The sequence below is a fragment of the Schistocerca piceifrons genome, chromosome 8 (assembly GCF_021461385.2).
Source record: "Schistocerca piceifrons isolate TAMUIC-IGC-003096 chromosome 8, iqSchPice1.1, whole genome shotgun sequence".
Classification (NCBI taxonomy): Eukaryota; Metazoa; Arthropoda; class Insecta; order Orthoptera; family Acrididae; genus Schistocerca; species Schistocerca piceifrons.
This window is the reverse complement of record NC_060145.1, coordinates 415,396,256-415,419,835: the sequence shown is the minus strand read 5'-3', so window position 1 is coordinate 415,419,835 and position 23,580 is coordinate 415,396,256. Positions and strand designations below refer to the sequence as shown.

General features: G+C 38.3%; 1 protein-coding gene across 2 annotated transcripts in view; it reads left to right on the top strand.

Moving 5' to 3' along the window:
• LOC124711115 (indole-3-acetaldehyde oxidase-like) overlaps positions 1–23,580 on the top strand; it is a 253,340-nt gene that overhangs the window by 178,703 nt on the left and 51,057 nt on the right. For both annotated transcript variants that reach the window (XM_047240979.1, XM_047240978.1), the window contains one exon: positions 5,590–5,776. In XM_047240979.1, coding sequence (XP_047096935.1) covers positions 5,590–5,776 — 187 coding nt within the window. The remainder of the gene's footprint in view (positions 1–5,589; positions 5,777–23,580) is intronic.

Sequence of the window (23,580 nt, the reverse complement as noted above, 5' to 3'; positions counted from 1 at the left end):
CACCAATCAAGTTCCAGCCTTCACTGAACAGCTCCACAACTGTATGGCATGCTCTGAGTGGATGCCCATCATCCACTCCTCCACCCACAGTATTCCAGTCTATACCTGGTGCTCAAGAGAGGAAACAAGATTTTTCCACCTGCCTCCATGGTAGTCCCACCACAGTCTCCATAACCATCTAAATCTGGCATATATGAAGGACCTTCCCAGCCTGTGCACACCATCCACTGTTGAAATCAAGCTGTCATTGGATGCTATAAGCAATACCCTGGCCGGTCGAAATGGCCGTGCGGTTAAAGGCGCTGCAGTCTGGAACCGCAAGACCGCTACGGTCGCAGGTTCGAATCCTGCCTCGGGCATGGATGTTTGTGATGTCCTTAGGTTAGTTAGGTTTAACTAGTTCTAAGTTCTAGGGGACTAATGACCTCAGCAGTTGAGTCCCATAGTGCTCAGAGCCAATACCCTGGCTGCCACCACCACCCCAGCAACCAATATGAGAGACTCCAAGAGGGGACTACGTTGCCATCCCTATCATCACCTACACTGGCAGAGTTGCTCATGACAGCTGCTGCTGCCTCAACCATGCAGTACTTGCCCATGCTCCCATGGCAGCACCTGACTCATGCTTTCACCAGCAGGTCATAACAACCTGTGGCACCATCAGGTGACAGCTTGCAGTATACCACCTGTGTGGGACTCACGTTGTGTCACCCACCTGGTATGACTTGCCTGGGTGCCAGCAGGCTGCCACACCCTCTGCAGCCTGTGTCCAGTCCCACCAGCTGGCTGTGACATCTCGACAGCCCCCTTCCTGACTAGTGGTGCAGCACATGACCACCCCCAGGCACACTACCAGGTGATCATCCAGAGGCACAGAGTACCACTTGCATCCATCATTGCTCACCTCAGAGTGCTGAATGATACTGGCTTTGATCACCATGTCCATCAACCAACTACTCACCTCCCACAAGGTGCGAATTCTGTAGTGACACACAAATCTGTTTTTGCATGCACCACCCATCAGCTGTCACACAGGCTAGCATCGAGCAGATGACATGTCAACCTGCACACAGAGAATGGGTGACAGTGATTAGCATCAAGTAGTAGTATATCTCATGGTCATTTCTTTGCAAAGCTTGTCATTTTTCCCAAAAGTCACACAGCAGCAGGAATTCACTTTGCAGCACTTCCTGTGTGGATGACTAGTAACATGCATGATTGGACACGTTTTAATGGCTTTCCATGTGATTAGTTTAGATTCAAGCCAGAAGACAATGAGTGGGTAAGGTGGCTTAATAATGCATAGCAATGTAGCAGCATACAGCATTTGCATGTGGAAAGCTGCAGTAGATAAACAAAGGTTTTCATGTGTGCAAAAAAAAATGTTCATCAAGGGCTAAGGATTATGTGCATGGAGCTTCCAATCATCAGAGTCTGCAGAACTGAACTGTTGGCACAAATTGCTTTCTAAACCTTGTATCAGTTGGCAAAGAAGTGACATGGTACAACCTGTGCACCCACTGCATTAAATAGGCCCTCTATGAATGCAGTGGACAGTGACAAAATCAGAAATTTATGGATTAGGAATTTGATGCACAGGATCCACTGAACAATACTATTCTGCAAACAATTTTAGCATTTTGTGTGTTAAGGTGAATTAACTACATTGATCCTGAAAAAAAGAGATCAGTCACTGTAGACATTGCAAGAAACTATTTTCTGATCTGTGTAGTCTGCAGCATTATTAATAGTTTTTATTTTATTATGAGACTTAGCTGTTCCACTACAGTGTTGATTTTTGGCCTTGGGATTTTTAAGTTATGTTTTGCTACCTATATGATGCCAAATATTTGCTTATTCAAAATTAGATGTAAGTTATTATTGTCAGCATCAAAAACACCACTGTAATTTGTCAACCAGATTCTTTTTTTTTTAACCCTTAAGTGGGCACACCATTCTTTTATAACACAAGTGTGTACTTTGTACACATGTCAAGAATTACTTTCTTAATTTTACCAAGGTAAACATGTTTGAACAATACCATAATTTAAGTTCAGTTTAATGACTGCCCATGGTAGCTGAGTGGTCAGCGCGACAGACTGTCAATCCTAAGGGCCCAGGTTCAATTTCCGGCTGGATCAGAGATTTTCTCCACTCAGGGACCGAGTGTTGTGTCATCCTAATCATCGCCATTTCATCCCCATCAACACGCAGGTCGCCAAAGTGGCGTCAAATCGAAAGACTTGCCCCTGGCGAACGGTCTACCCGATGAGAGGCCCTAGTCACACGACATTGTAACACTATTAGTATAGTTCAGTTTAATTAAACAATGATAAAATAAACTTACATTATATCAGTATATTGTCATGTAGAAGTGTTACCGTCCAGTAATGACCCAATCACACCATTAAACAGCACAGTTGTTTCAGATACCAGCCAACTGCCTAACTGATTTCCTAATTATTTCAGAGACAACTGCTTCATTGTGGGTTTGTACTGAAGCTCAGAATCTTGGTCATGTTCTTGCAGCAATCATGATTTCTTTCTCACTTAGTCACAGCTTATTTCATATCGCTGCTGCTCTCTTGTACATATGACAATAAGCTTATCACAGTATTAGCTGAAGCAATAATGAAGGAATAGGTGTGGGCTTGCAATTGAAAAACAACAATGGGGCAATTCAAGACAATGTTATTAGAGGCTAGTGCACTTTATACACAGGTGTGGCCAATAGAGTATTAATTGAGTGATACGTAGTAAGTTTTTACATGTAACATATGGCTAAAAAATGGCTCTGAGCACTATGGGACTCAACTGCTGAGGTCATTAGTCCCCTAGAACTTAGAACTATTGAAACCTAACTAACCTAAGGACATCACAAACATCCATGCCCGAGGCAGGATTCGAACCTGCGACCGTAGCGGTCTTGTGGTTCCAGACTGCAGCGCCTTTAACCGCACGGCCACTTCGGCCGGCTGTAACATATGCTCTGTGCCTGTGCATTCTTTGTAACATATATTTGGAGCAGATCAATTGGTGGAATGTACTGCTATTCCTACACTAGTATCTGTATAGTCCAATTTACAACTGTTTCCATTAGCTGCTGCCACGTGAGGTAGCCACGCAGCCTGAGGCATCTTGCCACGGTTCACGTGGCTCCCCCCCATCGGAGATTCAAGTCTTCCCTCGGACATAGGTGTGTGTGTTGTCTTTAGTGTAAATTAGTTTGAGTTAGATTAAGTAGTGTGTAAGCCTAGGGACCAATACCCTCAGCAGTTTGGTCCCATAGGAACTTACCACCACCATTAGCTACTAAAATCTGTGGAGTGTAAATTTATGCTGAACTCCTAGTTATTTCTCTTTATACAAGTAGGTTCCTCTTGAAAAATAGTTTTGTCATTGTCTCTTCACACTGCACTTCTATGTAACTGGCTGCAAAGACAACATTTTTAAATAACAAGATTTAGCTGAAAGAGTTAAAAGTTGCATTTATCTTTTGGCAGACTCATCTCTCTCTTTCCTTCTCCCTTCCTCCCTCTCTCATTCTCTCATTTCCAAGTTGTTGTTCATTATTGATGAAAGTAGTACATAACCAATAGTCATGCCTGTGAAAATTATGGCATGTGTGAAAGTCTCACTCTGTGTGCATGTATAAGTTGGCTCATAGCAGCTGTCACATTTTCCATCAAAATAAATAGAAATGGTACTTACAGAACAACATTCTGTAATGTGCTGATTCTGTATTTAAATGTCTGCTTCTAATTATTTTAGCATACCATAGTAAAAGAAACTGCAAAGTTGTATGTACTGTCTCAGTTTGAGACATTCAGCATCATTTGAAAGTCTATGTTTGTGTATGCACCCAGGTCTGTGTGTGTTTGATTTATCCACAATTTTGCCAAATCACAACATTAAAATTTTAGAAGTGCAAATAGGAAAAAAATACCTTTAGTCTTACAGAAAGTACTGCTGTCCTTAACCCCTAGATTGATCTCAACATGATAATGCTTTATTGTGCATTTTCCTGTTGGGGGATAGCCATTATTTCCTGCCTTCATTCTCTTAATGGACTCATAAGACAAATACAGTGAAAGTGGCAGTGGTTTACACCTTAATGTGGATTCTGAACCATGATGCCACTTAGAATTTTTCAAAATGCAAAAATTATTGTCTTTGGCAAAAGAAGGAAGAATAAGTAATCAAAACAATCTAGGACCAAATTGGGATCAACATGTATCCATTTAGCCACATACATCCACAAAAAGAGAAAAACATTAGTTTCTCTAAATGTTCAGTAGCAACAGTTATGGCATGGGAAGGGATGAAAAGTTGTACAAGTTGTTTAGTGTTGTTTCTGCACACTTTCTAGGGCACATTACCATTAGACTTTCTTTCTCATCTGCAAATACAACAAGTATAAGGTGACTTCATTTTGATAATTATTTTTCTGTTTTTGCCAAGAACTTGTAAAACTATAACTTCATTGCTGATAACATATTCTCATTTTTATTAATTTTCTTTTTCTATTTAAAGGAAGTGTTTTCTTTCTGTTAAGCTGCAATACTTTTACATGTTCTTATGAACAATTGATTTTCTTTTCTCCTCATGATAAACCACATTTTGTAACTATCTTGCCACTCAAAGTTTGTAACTGTATGAATTAGAAGAGGTTTCCTGTATTTACTAATTATGTTTGGTGCTGCTCAGCACATGCATCATGAAAATAATAATGGCATGGTTTCTAATATAAGATTGTATCATTATAAATATCAATGCAATGTAATGTGACCAAATAAGCATGCAATATATTGCTTCATACTTCATTAGTTGTAAAGCAACGTTTATTAATCTGAAGTTGAAGATTGGACCTAGGGAAGTAAAGGAACTCAGGGAGTACAAAGAACATCTTATCCATAGCAAACACAAAGGTTTTTCTGAATTAACTACACAGGAATAGATTACAAGCCTCCAAAACAGTGAGCAGAATTTTACGTAGTATTCATCATAATTTTAATTTTAATCATGGTTTGTGTCAATAAAGGAATGGATATAAAGAAATGATTGTGAAGTTTTTGACTGACGTACTTAACAGTGATCAGGGGCAGTATTATGTCTTAACCCTAGAAATTCTCGTCCATGCCAGTTACTAATAATGGACCATGGACATATTGATGATGTTTTTATATAAAAGAAAGTTGTGTATTAAATGAAAACTGTCAAAATTTTTAAATTTGAAGTAGTGATGGCAAGTTGTATCTTGATTATTTCCAGTGTCATGAGAGTTTCTAAATAATTTGACAGCTATATTAGCTGCTAAATGAAACAGTCTTCTTCACTGAAAATTCAAAAACATACCATCAGTCAATCATGCTGAGAAACCATCATAAGTCACTGCACAAGAGGAATTTTGATTGATGTGTGTGTGTGTGTGTGTGTGTGTGTGTGTGTGTGAGTGAGTGTGTGTTTGTATGAGAGAGAGAGGGGGGGGGGGCGGGGAAGGAGGGAGGGAGGAAGGATACTTTAATGGTTTTAAAGTGGGTTCCTATAATTTTATTTTGTATTTATTTGAATAAAGAATTATTATTTCAGAAAGGAGAAAGACAAAACATGTCATTAAAGGCAGCTTTGACATTGGCACTCAGTATCACTACACAATGGAAACACAATGTGCTGTGTGCATTCCAATAGAAGATGGTATGGATGTTTATCCTGCTACACAGTGGATGGATGAGACTCAGATAGCAATATCAGAAGTTCTTAAAATGCCAGAAAACAGGTAATATTTTGCTTGCAGCTAAAGCTTTATATTGCTTCTTACAGTATTGAAATTTCCACAGAAATAATATCATTTCACTAAATTTTTCTTTTTTAATTTTGATTTTTATCTGTGGTAGTTAACTACACTTCGCATAAGCTATTCTTGTACTGTATGTAGAGTAAATACTGTGGTGATTATATGTGACAAATTGAAATGATGTGGCAGATGTACTCTCAGACCTCAGTACCTGCCCTTTGCTAGCAGTTCACTAGCAATTACTCTTCCTGAGTATTTGTATTGGGCAAACTCTTAGACCAAAACTACCAAAGAAGCCTTAAGGCCATAAATAAATGTTAAAGTCACAAAGAAGTCTAGTTCGGAATTGGAAGTCCAAAATCACCTGTACTGTAAAATTGTCCAGTTTCTTTAAAGTAGAAATGCTTTTGAACAATATTAGAAAAGAAACTAATAAGTCTCCAGAAAACATCTCTGTAAGAAAAGAAGATGGATTGAAATCATTGATCATAGAATTCAGTCATAAATTCCTCACAACAGCTGCAATTTTTGTACTCACTAGTGATCAACCAAATACAATTGTATTACATGTACTTCGGCAGACACAGCATGCACCATCAACACACATTGGTTTCAAACATTCAACTCCTTAGACGTTATAGAACTCCCCAGATCATTAAAAAGTAGTAATTTTGTTGAATATCAAGGTGTTTCTAGCAGGTTGTTAAAATCTTTTCTTCACTTTAATTGGATTGCCCTTATGCTATCTTTGTAATCAGTCACTTACTTTGGGCATATGACAGACTTAAAAACACTATAGTAACACCCATGTCTAAAAATGGAGACAGAGAAATCATTTTTAGTTATAGAACCACTTCATTCTTTCCAGTCTCTTCAAAAGTTTTCTAGAAAGCCATCAATGACAGAATATCAACTCAATTTCCTGAGCAGAAATTTTTAACTGCCTCTCACTTTGGTTTTTGTACAGTACTCTCTGCAGGAAATCCATGCAAGATCTCACAAATTAAACCCATGCAGATATAAACAAGAAAAATTACCCTATCATACATTATGTGATATTGCCAAGGCCTTTGACTACGTGCCTACAAAATTCTGATTTTAAAGAATAGGTTGCAAACTAGTGTTTGCTGATGATGCAAGTAAACTACTGTGAGTTGAGCTGTGTACAATGTTGGATAGCCATTAGTGTCACTGGCTTGCATTGACATTTTTAGGACATTTTAAGAACATCTAAGCCACCTGACTATTGTAGTAAAGTGTGTTCAGGAGACATGCTGCCCTCTTAATAATAATAATAATAATAATAATAATAACATATTTGTCAACAAAAAATAAGAATATTGCAGTATCTATTTAATGGCAGTGAAGGCTGTCCTAATACAGAGAAAATAAATACAGTTCCTGATTTTTTGTCTCCTTGGCACAATCACGATGTGTGGAATTTTCTTGGAATTTTCTCATGCTACTGGTGATTATGGAGGACATATGTAATGAGGTACCTCTCTTGCAAAGAGATGCCAAATTTTCTGGACGAGGTGCACTGTATGATGAGACTGCCAAGAGAGCACTTCAAACTGATGTAAGTGTTTATGGGATAGGGGCAGTACCAGTACAAACTGGAGTAAGTGCTAAAAATGAAATGCATATGCTTACAGAGTACTCTGCAAATCCTAGATGAATCACCCTACAAGCAAGAAAGAGTGCCTTGTGGTTGTTTGGACAATCAACAAGTTATTGGTGTATTTAATGGCAAACTATTCACTGTTGTGATTGACCACCATTCTCTATGCTGGCTGACTAGCCTGATGGATCTGTCAGGTTGACTGGCGATGACAACACAGCAGTATATGAAATTGGATGCAAAAACAAGGATGTTGACTGCCTTTCATGGATACCTTTGGCAGAACATAACATTGAGGATGAAATGTCAGTCTTATCTGCATTAAATGATGTTGCTGCTTAACAGAGAGAAGATCCAGTTTTGCTAAAAACCTTAGGAGACTTGAAGGAGGGGAAAATGCCAAAGGACAGTTCGAGTTAATAAACAGAACACTATAAAAGAGGAACTATTAGCCAATGTGGGAGAAAAGGTTGCCTGATATCCCAGTTCATTTAGAGCCAGTTATGATGCTCCATCATCTAGCCACTAGGGGTTTGTGTAGACAGAATCAGATACACATATCATTAGCTAGATCTCTGTCATCCATTAGATACCATTTAAGCCACTGTAAGAAATGCCAGCAGTGGGAGCACATGTCACAGTCACCTACGGTGCACTGATACTTATTCTGTCGGCAGTAATGTCATTCATCTGGACTGGAATTGACCTCTTGAGAGGGTCCAGAAATCAACAAATGGATTCCGATGTACAATAGCCTGACTGATTACCTCATCAGTTATGCTGTCACCAAAGCTGTGACTGATGAAGCTCCAAAAACTGCAAGATTTCTTGTACAAGATATCATTTTGAAGCATGGTGGCAGACCATGTGATGGTCTCTGAATGCATAAAAGTTTTGCTGTCGATAGTAGTGTCAAAGGTAATTTCATATTGTAGTGTCAGCAGTAGGATGACAGTTGTCTACCACCCAGAGATGAATGGCCTGCCATAACATTTTAATAAGATGTTAGCAGATAAGATAAACAGGGTGTTACAAAAAGGTACGGCCAAACTTTCAGGAAACATTCCTCACACACAAATAAAGAAAAGATGTTACGTGGACATGTGTCCGGAAACGCTTAATTTCCATGTTAGAGCTCATTTTATTACTTCTCTTCAAATCACATTAATCATGGAATGGAAACACACAGCAGCAGAACATACCAGTGTGACTTCAAATACTTTTTTACAGGAAATGTTCAAAATGTCCTCCGTTAGCGAGGATACATGCATCCACCCTCCGTCACATGGAATCCCTGATGCGCTGATGCAGCCCTGGAGAATGGCGTATTGTATCACATGTTCATGTCAAACAGAGAGGTTGGGGGTACAATACTGCCTATACTAACAATAAAACAAGGCATTACAGGCTACATGCCATTCTTTCCCCTCAATAGTCATGAGGTCAAAATGATGATGGGTATCAAGTACTGGCCAGTGTTATACAACCTGAGAGACTTGATATGGATTTTTGTACCTGTGTGGAATGTGAGTCTATTGTAAAAGTTACTAAAACACCACATTGGCCCATAAAATGTCCTTTGTCACTTGTCACGACATTTCATACAAAATTGAGGATTATTACCCTTCATTAACAAGACAGATACACAGAGACATCATCCATATCCTCTATATGAAGCCCTGCTAAAGTCCTGAGGTGCAAATTGATGATGGAATGTTCAAGGAAACTGAAGACCCACTTGACAATCCTGAACCTTTGATGGTAGGGGCTATCTTCAATGCTCATCAAAATGAAGTGGATATAACAACACAACTACAACATGAGGATTCCACAACACTGCCATACAGAGTACCACGGACAAGACCTAAATGTGGGATGCTGTAGCTTGTGAAACAGATGGTCATTGTTTCTCCAGCAGCAAGAGCACTGCAATGAGCTGTGGCGCATGCAGTGTGGAGTTGCAGTTATCATCAGTGGCTAACATGCTGTGGGTGTCTATCCACAAGCTGTGCTGCACACAGTGTGAAGTTCGAGTTATTGTCAATGGCTAACAGGCTGTGGGTCTCTTGTTCAGATACAGTCAACAGGAAATATTTGTTGTTTACCATTTAGCATTTCTAAAAATTTCTAGAAATTTCTTATGGTTGTAATTTTTCTATATTCTGGACTATTTGATGTCTGTATAAATATCAGCACTCTGCATACAGGAGGCAGATCTGATTTTTCTGTACACTGCTATCCATAATAAACACACTTTCAGTGCTAAGCATTATCCCTCATTGACAACCTTGCTTTTGGATTTGAGTCATACACTACATGCAATAATATGGGCTACATTTGTTGGTGTCTAACAGCGCGACATGTTGAAATAAGGGCAGTACATAGACAGATGCTCAGTTAAACATTTTTTACTCTCAGAAGAGCCCTCCATTGTGTTGAACAAAATCCAACAGGAGTGCTTGATTAGGTTTCATATTTTCACTCTCTGTTGTCCAAGGGAAAAGGCATCTAAGGTATAAAATATTTATTCAATAGAATGGAGCAGTAAGAATATTGTATGTCGTAGACACTGGCTGCCAAGTAAGATTCATTTTAAGGAAATTGACATGTCTTATACATGCAGTGTCACACAGAAGAAAAAACTGAAGTAGTGTTATATGCATAAATACATGTGCAAAATACACAGTTTTTGTACGTAGCTGAGATACGGACACCTTAAATTAGTGTGCCAAAGCATAGCACTACTCAAAATAGGAAAAATCTTGGATCACTAATAAAGCAAGTCTTCTGCTGCAGGTGGTTAACAGTACTGCTAAAAATGATACAGATGAAGGTAACTATTTTCTTATAAGATATTTATATATGAAATTAAATATTAAGACAGCAGTAGGAGATAAGCAGCAGCTATTTAATATAACTGAGGGAACAGCAGGCGTACTCCCCACCACCAAGTAGTGGCTATCATGCTAATTTACTAGAATGTATCCTCATCTGTTCATGACACATCAGCAGGTAGCAAGTTGCATATACAGAATTCTGTTCACTTTTGTAGCTTACTTCTTCAGTCAGTCTTGCTAGGATGTGTGCATACTGGGTGTTGACACTGGAGAAGCTGGCAGCAGTTCGTGGAAATTCACCCTGTGAGCGGACAGGTGGCCACTCCTTCAGCTGGGTCTGATGAGGTACATGGGGCAGTGATTTACTAGTTATTGGGAGCTCCAATGCTAGGCACATTATGGGGTCCCTTAGGCAGACAGTGTTCATGGCAGGAAAGGAAGCCATTGTGTGCTCAGTATGTCTGCCAGGGATGCCCCATCCGAGATGTGGAGGTGACCCTGTCTGCAGCTATCGAGTGTGCAGGGTGCATTCATCTGCATGTTGTGGCTCTTGTCAGCACCAATGATGCTTGCTGCATGAGTTCTAAGGCAATCCTCAGTTCTTACAGGTGACTGGTGGGATGTGCTGAAGACTGGTGGCCTTCCACATGAGGTACAAGCAGAACTCACAATTTGCAACTTTGTCCCAGAGTTGATCGGGGTTCTTTGGTTTGGAGGCAAGTGGAGAGTCTCAACCAAAGGTTTCCTTGACTCTGTGATGATCTTGGTTGCAGATTTAAAGACACGTGTTATCGTGTGGGAAGTCATAGGCATCCCCTTGATGGGTCAGGGGTTAACTACACAAACAGAGCAGCTACTCAGTTAGGAGAGTTCAAAAATGGTTCAAATGGCTCTGAGCACTATGGGACTCAACGGCTGTGGTCATAAGTCCCCTAGAACTTAGAACTAGTTAAACCTAACTAACCTAAGGACATCACACACATCCATGCCCGAGGCAGGATTTGAACCTGCGACCGTAGCGGTCGTGCGGTTCCAGACTGTAGCACCTTTAACCGCTCGGCCACTTCGGCCGACCTTAGGAGAGTACTTGTGGGGTGCACCTGAGGTTTTTTTTGGCTAGGGAGTAGTTTGAGGTGCTCTGATGAACACTCACCCAGTCAGTATGCAGCAAGGAATGTCAAACAGCATTCAGAATAACAACACTTCAACTGACATAATTTTATCAGTAAACTGTCAAAGTGTTTGTAATAAAATTCCTGAATTTACTGACCTCCAGGGAAGCTCTCACACTCAAATTATTCTCAGGACCGAGAACTGGCTGAAATCCAAAGTGTAAATCTCTGAGATATTTAGCATGTCATGGAACACTTATGGGAAAGACAGATAATAGGCTATAGGAGGAGGAGTGTTCACTGTAGCTGGCAAAGATATTGTCTCTAGTGAGTGTGACAGTGAAGTTATTTGGTGATGTATAACAAGTGTAGGTGAAACAAATTTAATTGTTGTATGTTTTTACCAGCCACCCAATTCTGTTGTGATGGTTCTGAAGCCATTCAAAGAAAGTCTAGGATCAATAGCATGTAAATAAGCAGATCATGCAATACTAGTTGGAGGCGATTTTAACCTACCGAATACAGACATGGACGTCTATGGATTCATTGTGGGGTGAGGGGGGGGGGGGGGGGGGTGAGTACAGACAGATAGTCATGTGAAATACTTTTCAACACATTTTCTGAAAACTGTCTTGAACAGCTAGCTCAGCAACTCACATACAACAGAAATATCTTAAACCTCGTAATTACAAATAGACAGGACTGTATCGACAATGTAAGTATAGAAACAGGGATTAGCGATCATGATGCCATTACAGCTAGAATGACTATAAATGAGTCAACAAGGCTAGGAGAGTGTTTCTGCTAGATAGAGTGATAAGCAGTTTTTAGTATCTCCCTTAGTCAGTGAATTGGCATCACTTAGTTCCAGTAAGATGGGTGCAGAGGAATTATGGGCAAAGTTTAAGCAGATTGTAAATTTTGGCCTAGAGAGCTATGTGCCCAGTAAGTCGATAATGGATGGAAAGGAGCCACCATGATTTAATAATGGAATTAGGAGGATATTGAGGAAGCAGAGGCTGTTGCACTCGTGGTTCAAAAGGGAAAGCACAGATGGTGACAAGCCAAGGTTAGTAGAGATTCAGGCATCTGTGAAAAGATCTATGCATGAAGCATACAACTACCACTGTCACACCTCAGCAAAAGACCTTGCAGAGAATCCAAGGAAATTCTGGTCATATGAAAAATTGTTAAATGGATCAAGGCTACTATTCAATCCCTTGTTGACCAGGCTGGTGCAGCAGTTGAAGATATCAAAACGTAAATCAAAGTTTTAAATTTCACATTCAAGAAGTCATTCACATAGGAGAATCATACAGACATACCATCAGACCGACTCCTGTATGGATGGCATAGTAATAAACATCCCTGGAACAAAGAAGCAGCTGAAAGATTTCAAAGTAAGTCACCAGATCTGGACAGAATCCCGGTTTGATTTTACAAAGAATACTCTATGATATTTGCTCCTTACCTAGTTTACATTTATTGTAAATCTCTCACCCAGCACAGAGTCCCAAACAACTGGAAAAAGGTGCAGGTGAAGGGTAAAAGAATCGGCCTGCAAAATTACAGACCAATGTCCCTAACTTCTGTTTGCTGCAGAATCCTTGAACATATTCTCATTTTGAATATAATAAACATTTCTTGAGTCTGAGAAGCTTATGTCCTCAGATCACCATAGTTTTAGAGAGCCTCACTCATGTGAAACTCAGCTTGTCCTTTTCTCACTTGATATACTGTGAACTGTGGATGAAGGACAACAGGCAGATTGCATATTTCTAGATTTCTGGAAAGCATTTGACACGGTTCCCCATTGCAGGCTGTCAATGAATGTATGAGCATATGGAATAAGTTCACAGATATCTCAGTGGCTTGAAGTGTGTTGGTAAATCATCAGATGCCATTTTAGAAATGAATCATTTAGTAAGCATCGCACAGTATGACAATATGACATGAAACACCAACTGCACATTTCAAAACATAGCCAGATATCATCACAACGACAGCAAAAATGAACCAAAGAATTTATGAGACATGTGACAGACAACCTTCAAAGAATATGAACAATACATATGTATACATACATATATAACAACAGTGAAACATTAATACTTTCACACTCTCCTGCAATGTTTTATATATATGATGAAGTAGACACTACATGAACAAGTTCCTTCATGATTAGTAACTTTGTGAATGGTACCCCTTTTGTCAGAATGCCTACTGCCTGTCCGCCAGTTGGTATGTAATTCACTTCAATCTTCCTCTCTCTAACCAGTTGATGGATGTAATGCTACCTTGTCTCTATGTGTTTTGATCTTTCATAAAACTTTGATCCATTAATAAATTTGATAGCACTTTGGTTATAAATTTGTAAAACATGAACTGATGACTCATCAACAGCTCCAATTTCTTTCAGAAGTCAGTCTAACCATACAAGTGATTTGCAAGCTTCACTTGAAGCCACATATTCTGCCTCCATTGAAGAAAGAGCAACACACTGCTGTAATTTACCTTTCCAGACAACTGACCCCCCATGGAACTTGAGCAGGATGCCACTTGTTGATCGTCTAGTGCCTCTGTCCCCACCATGGTTAGCATCACTATAGGTTTCAATACTACAGTCTTTATCCTTCATAAACTTAATGCCATCTGTAATTGTTGATTTAAGATATCTAAATATTCATTTGAGTAATGCAAAGTGTGCCTGAGTTGGAGAGTCTTGAACTCTTGAGGCAACATTAACAGCATATGATTAAAAGGAGGTGACTCACCTGGTGTCCATCCTGGTTAAAATGGGTAAAGACAATGGTTTTGCATCCATCATATCATATTTTTCCAAACTCCCCTTCACATATGCAGACTGATTTATTTCAATACAGTTGTCAAATCTCTTTATTTATAAACTCAAGAAGTAATCAACTTTTTCTACACTGATTTGAAAATGTTTACCCAACTGTTCAATGAATTTAGTTGTGACATCAGTAGAGCCCATAGTAAATCCATTATCAACATAAAACAATAATACCAGGTTTTCACCATAAAACATACATGGATCCAAACTGCTCTCCCATAAGTTACATTCAGTAAGGAACCCAACAAGACATTCATACCAGCATTTTGAGGCTTGCTTTAAACCATATAGACTCTTCAGTAATGTACACACCCATCCTGTACCATCATCAAATCCCTCTGGTTCACTCATGTAGATTTCTTCCTTCAAAATACCATTGAGAAATGCTGTCCTCACATCAAATTGCCTTATACATCAATCATGTTGAATTGCAACTCTCAAAAGGCATCTCATTGTCTCAAATCTTGCAACAGGGATAAACGTGTCAACATAATCTACTCAAAAACATTGAGTATATCCTCTTGCCACCAGTCGAGCCTTATATCGAACAACATCATTATTTGCATTTAATTTTGTAGCAAAGACTCATTGATTTCCGATCATGCTGTTTGGTTTAATTTTGTAAACTAATTCCCATGTTCCATTTTTCTTTAGAGCATCCATGTCTTCCTCCATTGCATTCTTCCATTCTTCAGAATTCTCTGACTGCAATGCCTCTTTATAGCTTCTTGGTGTCTCACAAAGAAACATCATTCTTGGTTGATGAACTGAATCTTCACAGTAACAAGATGGTTTCTTCAAATTTCGCTGTTCATGTAAATTGTGGCTTCCTCTTTCCTCATTTCTTGCTTCTAAGTTACTTCCAACTTCTTGGTCAGTGTCATATGACTGGCTGTTAACACTTTCATCACTTGTAGCTACATCTTGGTTCATGCAATCCTCTTCAAAATCAACATCTTCATGCTCAGTCTCCAAAAATCTGTATTCTTATCTATAGCTGATATTTCAACAAACCTTTTAGACTTTTGAGTACCAATAAGAGGTTCCTGTAATGGCTTGCAATTGATCTTTACATCTCTGCAAACACACTCGCACCTTTTTTTTTTTTTTTTTCAGGAAAATAAACATGGTTCCCACAATCATCATAACCAACCACATATCTTTTTGAAACTTTTGAAGATTTAGCATCAAACTTCTTTCGTTTCTGTGTAGGAACCTAAGCATAGAATTCAGTTCCAAATATCACCAAATTATCAAAACGACCTTCTTTCTTCAAAAATATTTCAATTGGAGTTTTACCTTTAATTTTTGTGGGACCCAGCTGATTCAAAATGTATGTTGCAGCCAGAACATCTGCACCCCACAATGCTATTGGCAGATGTTCAGCAGACTAAAGCCAAGAACTTGCCATCTCACACATGATTCTATTTTCCCTTTCAGCAGTTCCATTCTGTTGAGGCATATATGGTGCTGTGATTGAATGTTTCAGTCCAAATTTTTGCACATCTTTACTATGGAACTCCTTGCCACCATTGGTACGTAATTCTTTCACAGTAACATCAGCCTGAGTCTTTATCATTTTAACGAACAGTGGCAACTTTTCTTTAATTTCATCTTTGTGTCACAAAAGGTATGTTCCTCTAAAACTGAAAAAATCATCCTTAAAAACAGCAAAGTATCGATGACCCTGCAGATCATTTTCTTCCATCAGACCATGAACATCTGCATACACTAACCTCCAGGTTTAGTGGGTTTCTGCACTCTTTCACGAGACTGCATCTGGTGATGCATGGAAGAGGTGTTGGCCAACTCTTGCAGGATGAACTAGGATCAGAATACCAGGTCACCAATTTTTTTAAACCTAGTGCTGGTCTGGAACAGGTGACAGAGGATTTAGGATCACTTTGCAAAGATTTCACTAAGGAAGACACCGTGGTTATAGTGGGTGGGGCAGGTAACAGTATTGACAGAAATCCTGGGTACAGTATAGAGTGTGACCTGGCGAAGATTGCATCAGCATCGAAGCATACTAGTGTTGAGTTTGTATCTGTTCTTGGGCGCCATGACCGACCTCATTTGAACTCTTCTGTCAAGAGAGTTAATTTGGAGCTGGAACGGCTGCTCATGTCGGGTGCGGGGTCACACATTGGTGTGGTTCATGTTGATTCTCTCAGTAGGTGGGATTATACTAGGCATGGCCTTCACCTCAACAGGAAGGGGAAGGGTAAATTGGCTGGGGAAATAGCAGGAAAGTTAAAGGGGGGAGGCACTGTCATGAGTGGTAAAATACCAGTGGTTATAGGATTCAGAAAAGACCCTTTTTTAGGGTTGGGAGGACAGAAAGAAAGCAAATTTTAAGAGAGGTTAGAACTGAGACAAACCTTCAGTTTGAAAAAGAAATCAAAAAACATAATTCCAGCTTATTACATCAGCATAAACAGCCATTGGTTAAGAATTTTCAACTGTCAGCAGATATTTTAACTCCACCCAATTTTAACTCAGACAATGTGAAATGTCAGCTATCTTTATTGCATCAAAATATTCGAGGACTGAGAAATAAAATTAATGAATTAACTATATGCATAGATGAATTAGAGTCTTCAAACCCAGCTGACATAATCTGCCTCTCTGAACATCATGTGACCACTGGTATAGAACTTTTAAGTGTTACAGGGTTTAGGTTAGCATCTCACTTTTGTAGATCAGAAATGGAGAAAGGAGGAGTTGCCACATTCATTAGGAACTGTCATAAATTTAAGAACATAGACATTCATAAATTTTGCCTAGAACAGCATATGGAAGCATGTGCAACAGAATTAGATTTTCACAAAAAATCTTTCATAATATTAAGTGTATATCGAGCACCTGCAGGTAACTTTAATCTGTTTGTAAACCACCTTGAAGCTGTACTGGCCCATTTAATAACCAAAAACAAAGAAATAGTGGTTGCTGGTGATTTCAATGTAGATTTCCTTAAAGACTCTCCGAATAAGAACTTATTTGAGTTAGTAACACTATCATTCAACTTAATTCCCACAGTAAAGTTCCCCACTAGGATAGCCACTTGCTCACAAACAGCCATTGATAATATCTTTATAGAAAAGTCCAATGAACAAAATTATATTACAAAACCAATAGCCAATGGCCTCTCAGACCATGACATGCAGTTCCTTCTGTTAAATGTTAATACTGAACAGGATATAAAATCTGTTAAATCTGAGCTCAAGAGGGTAATCAGTAAGCCAAAAATTGATTATTTTAGGACACTCCTCAGAGACATTCACTGGACTGATGTTTACAGTGCTCATGGCATGAATGAAAAATATAACATTTTTGCTAATAAAGTGCTTACCTTATTTGAACACTGCTTTCCCCCAAAACTTACCAAGGTTAGAGGAAAATCTACAAAGAAGCCATGGATTACTCGAGGAATAAGGGTATCTTGTAAAACAAAAAGAAAACTGTATCTGTCAATCCGAAACATTTCCAATGTTGATGCTATAGCACATTATAAGAAATACTGCAAAATATTAAAGACTGTAATATGGATGTCAAAGCAAATATATTACAAGGAAAAGATAGTCAAATCAGATAACAAAATAAAGACAATATGGGATATAGTGAAGGAGGAGACCGGTAGGACCAGACATGAAGAGGAACAAATAGCATTAAGAGTAAATGATACATTGGTGACAGATGTGTATAGTGTTGCAGAACTTTTTAACAAACATTTTATAACTGTTACTGAAAAGATGGGGTTGTCAGGTTCGGTAGATGCTGCTATGGATTACCTTAGACCAGACATTTCAAGTAATTTCCATAATATGAATTTGACCCTCACTACCCCAACAGAAATAATGTCCATCATAAAATCTTTAAAATCAAAAACATCTAGTGGGTATGATGAAATATCAACAAAGTTAATTAAAGAATGTGATTCTGAGCTAAGTAACATATTAAGCTATCTGTGTAACCAGTCGTTTATCAGTGGAATATTTCCTGAATGGCTGAAATATGCTGAAGTTAAGCCACTGTTTAAGAAGGGAGATAAAGAAATAGCATCAAATTTCCGTCCAATTTCACTGTTACCAGCATTCTCAAAAATTTTCGAAAAAGTAATGTACCGTCGTCTTTATAACCATCTTATCTCAAATAACATACTGTCAAAGTCACAGTTTGGATTTCTAAAAGGTTCTGATATTGAGAAGGCTATCTTCACTTACAGTGAAAATGTGCTTAATTCATTAGACAAAAAATTGCAGGCAACTGGTATATTTTGTGATCTATCAAAGGCATTTGACTGTGTAAATCACAATATCCTTTTAAGTAAACTAGAATATTATAGTGTAACAGGAAATGCTGCAAAATGGTTCAAATCTTATATCTCTGGCAGGAAACAAAGGGTGTTATTAGGAAAGAGCTTGATACATGTCTATCAGGCATCATCCAACTGGGAACTAATTACATGTGGGGTCCCACAAGGTTCCATTTTGGGGCCCTTACTTTTTCTTGTGTATATCAATGACCTTTCATCAGTAACATTACCAGATGCCAAGTTTGTTTTGTTTGCCGATGATACAAACATTGCAATAAATAGCAAATCAAGTGTAGTCTTAGAAAGATCAGCCAATAAAATATTTGTGGACATTAATCACTGGTTCCTAGCCAATTCTTTGTCACTAATCTTTGAAAAAACACACTACATGCAGTTCAGAACTTGTAAGGGGTGTCCCAAGAGTATATGTCTAACATATGATGACAAGAAGATAGAAGAAGTGGACAGTGTTAAATTCTTGGGATTACAGCTTGATAATAAATTCAATTGGGAGGAGCACACCACAGAACTGCTGAAGCGTCTTAACAAATCTCTGTTTGCAATGCGAATTTTGTCAGACGTATGGGATATAAAAATGAAAAAGCTGGCATACTATGCTTACTTTCATTCCATAATGTCATATGGGATTATTTTTTGGGGTAATTCATCAAGCCAAGCTAAAGTTTTCCGGGCACAAAAACGTGCAGTAAGAATTATATGTGGTGTGAACTCAAGAACATCCTGCAGAAGCCTGTTTAGGGAACTAGGGATACTAACTACAGCTTCCCAGTATATTTATTCCTTAATGAAATTTGTCATTAAAAATATATCACTTTTTCAAACCAACAGCTCAATTCATGGAATCAATACTAGAAATAAGAATAATCTTCACAAGAATTTAAAGTCACTTAGTCTTGTACAAAAAGGTGTGCATTATTCAGGAACACACATTTTCAATAACTTGCCAGCAGCCATAAAAAGCTTAACAACCAATGAAATTCAGTTTAAGAGAAGCCTAAAGGATTTATTGGTGGCCAACTCCTTCTACTCCATTGATGAATTTCTTAGTAAAACCAACTGATTTGTATATAAGTACTACATAACTTCTGCACAATTTCAGTGCAGTAATGTGTTCACTGAAAATTTGTGTGTGTGTGTGTGTGTGTGTGTGTGTGTGTGTGTGTAAGTATAATCTAACTTCTGCACCATTTCAGTGCAGTAATGTGTTCATTGTAAATAAGTATTACAGTAGTTGTATTACATGTTTATTACCTTATAAATAAATAAAAAACGTTTTTTATTTTAAATTCAGTGCATTAGTATTTGTAAAATGACTCTTAGTGTTCATTAAAAATGATGATCATTCCACTTGGGACCTGTGGAATGGTACATTAGCTTATTTGTTTTAGTTGTAAATATTTGTCATGTATTGTTGTTTTTCTGACATGTTCCACATCCAGGAGGACCTCCTCACTACGGATCAATTGGAACGAAAGTAAATCTAATCTAAAATCTAATCTAATCATAGACGCACCGTGCACAAAAACTGTTATCAATTGTTGTCTCTACACCATGATCCTTCAAAAATTGGTGCACATAGTGTTTATTTTGATGACCCATTTTTTCATGCCACCTCTGTAAAATGTCAACAGTTTCAGTAACAACACAAGACTTTTCTTGATGAACAACCTTCACAGCCAAACGATAAAGCTCATTTTCATAGCAATTGCAATATCGTTTTTGAGAAAAACCCATAATTTGCCATCATTTTGGATTATTTGTTTTATTCCCTTCTGTGCAGCTTTCTTCACAGAAAACAAGTTACAGGATCCATCAGGTCAAAACCAAACATCTTCAAAATATCATTCTGTCCATGTCTGTCCATTGAACACCTGTACATCAATTCAGCCTACCAAATGCTTCAATATGTGCACCATTCTTGGCACTATCCATCTTCCTTGGAGTTTCAAATTGTTCATATGTAGTGTGCCAATCACACTGATTTGTTATGTGATGTGTTGCACCACTGTCAATGTACTACTCATCACACTCCAGTGTATTCACATCTAGTGAAAAACTGTTGTATCTCACTATTGATACTGTTTCCACAGATTTTGAAATGTCTGTGTAGCTGCAGCTTCTTGAATTATCCACTGATATTACATTAGTTAACAACATAGCAGAATCTTCTCTTTTGTCTACGCTACTACATTCATTTGATCAATGGTCCTTTTTCTTACATTAGAAACAAACCAACCCTGTCTTACACTATTTTGATAAGTGACCTGCTTTACCACATGAAAAGCATTTTCTGTCTTCATTCCTTTTATAATCAGGCACTTTTAGCGAATGTGCTTCAGAGGAGGTTTGTTTGCGCTTCTGTTGCAGTTTGTTAATCTCCATTTTCAACATCATTGCTATAGCAACACTTTTGTCATCACGTTCTGTAATTCTTAGTCCATAATTAAAACACCATTTTTGTAATTTATTCCTTGTCTACTCTACATTAGGTAGATCATGCCATGTAATATAAATGTAATCGAACTCTTTTGGCGAAGTTTGCAAATCTTGTGCACAAAGGTCACTGTCATCAATCGGCTTGTCCAACAATGAAAGCTGAGTTTGTACATCATCAAATTTGGCTATATTACCTTATATACCTCCAGATGCTTCCCACACAATGTTATGGAATTTATGTCTAAGCAGATCAATGTTTTCAGCTGAGTGCATGTTATAGATCTTGTGTAGCTTATTGTCTTGTCTTTGCACTTCTGTATTGTCGAGTAATTTTTTTCCAAATTCGGCACAACTGTCACACTTCATACAAACATTATCAACCATGCACATCTACTACCATTTTGACAAATCATCAAATGCCATTTTAGAAATGAATAATTTATTAAGCATCACACAGTATGACAATATTATACAAAACACCAACTACACATTTCAAAATATAGCCAGAGATCATCACAGCTACAGCAAAAATGAACCAAAGAATTTATGAAAGTTGTGACAGACAACCTTCAAAGGATATGAACAATACATATGTATTCATATATACTACAACATTAAAACATTAATACTTTCACAAAGTATTCTTAAATAATAGAACCCAATATGTTGTCCTCAATGGTGAGTGTTCATCAGAGACCAGGTTTTCGTCAGGAGAGTCCCAGGGAACATGATAGGATGGCTGTTGTTCTCTATAAACATGTATGATTTGGCAGATAGTGTGGGCACTGATCTGCAGTTGTTTGGTGATGATGCCATGGTGTATGGTAAGGCACTGAGGTTGAGTGACTGTAGGAAGACACAAGTCAGCTTAGACAAGATTTCCAGTTGGTGTCATGAATGACACCTAGTCATTCATGTGGAAAAATGTACGTTAATGCATGTGAGTAGGAAGATCAAACCTGTAATGTTCAGATGCAGTATTGCTAGTGTCCTGCTGGACACAGTCAAGTTGTTCAAATATCTGGGTATAACATTTTAAAGTGATATGTGATGGAACAAGCATGCGAGAAGTGTGGTAGGGCAGGCAAATAGTTGGCTTCATTTTATTGGGAGAATTTTAGCAAAGAATGGTTCAGCAGTAAATAGAACCACATATAGAATGCTGGTGCAACCTATGCTTGAGTACTGCTTTAGTGTTTGGGATCTCTAACTGGCCAGACTGAAGGAAAACATCGACACACTTCAGAGGCAGGCTGCTAGATTTATTACCAGTAGATTTGAACAACATGTAAGTCTTATGGAGATGCTTCACGGGAATCCCTGGAGGAAAGGCAACATTCTTTTCAAGAAACACCTGAGAGAATTTAGAGAACCAGCATATGTATCTGACTGGCAAACAATTCTACTGTTGCCAACATACATTGTACGTAAGGACCACAAGGATGAGATATGAGAAATTAGGGCTCATATGGAGACATATAGATGATCATCATGATCATTTTTCCCTAACTCTGTCTGCAAGTGGAACAGGAAAGGAAATGAAGAAAATAACTAATAGTGCTATGGGGTACCCTCTGCCATGCACCCTACAGTGGCTTGAGGAGTATCTGTGTAGATGTAGGTGTATTTAGCCTACATAACCACAAATAATATTAATCAGTAATATGAAGATTGGATCAAGGTAGTTAGGTAGATACAGTATTTCTTGATTTCAAAATTCATTTGACTCAGCAGCACATCAATGCTTATCATCAAGGATATGTTCATATGAGGTATCAAGCAAAATGTGTTACTGGTTTGACAATTTTTTGGTAGGGAGGACGCAAATGTTATCTTAGAACATTTATCTCAGTTGGAGAGTCATTGTCAGATGTAAAAGTATCTTTGGGTGTGCCACAGGGAAGCGTGTTGGGACCCTAGCTGTTCATGTTGTATATCAATGACTTTGCAGACAGTACTAATGGTAACTTCAGACTATTTGCAGATGATGCAAAGTAATGAAGTACTACCTGAAAGAAGCTGCATAAGTGTTCAGTCAGAACCTGATAAACTTCTAAAGATGTGCAAAGACTGGTAACTTGCTTTAACTGTTCAAAAATGTAAAATTGTGCACTTAAAAAAATGAAAAAAGTAAAGCATCCTATGAATATAATATTGATGAATAATGGTTGGAATCAGACAACTCATACGAGTACAAATACTCAGGTGTAACACTTTGAAGGGATATGAAATTGAACGATCACTTAGGCTCAGGCATGGGTAAAGCAGGTGGTAGATTTCAGTTTATTCGTAGAATACTGGGGAAGTGCAATCAGTCAATATAGGGATTGCTTACTAATCACTTGTACAACTGGTTCTAGAATATCGCTCACATGTGTGGGGCCATACCAAACAGCACTAACAGTGGATTCTGAATGTATACAGAGAAGGGGATGGAAGATTGCCACAGAGATACTGAATAAACTGAATGGGAAGACTCTTGAAGATAGACATAAACTGTTCCAAGAAGTCTGCTAACAAAGTTTCAAGAAGTGACATTAAATGATAACTTAAGGTTATACACCCCCTACATATCACTCAGATAGACCTA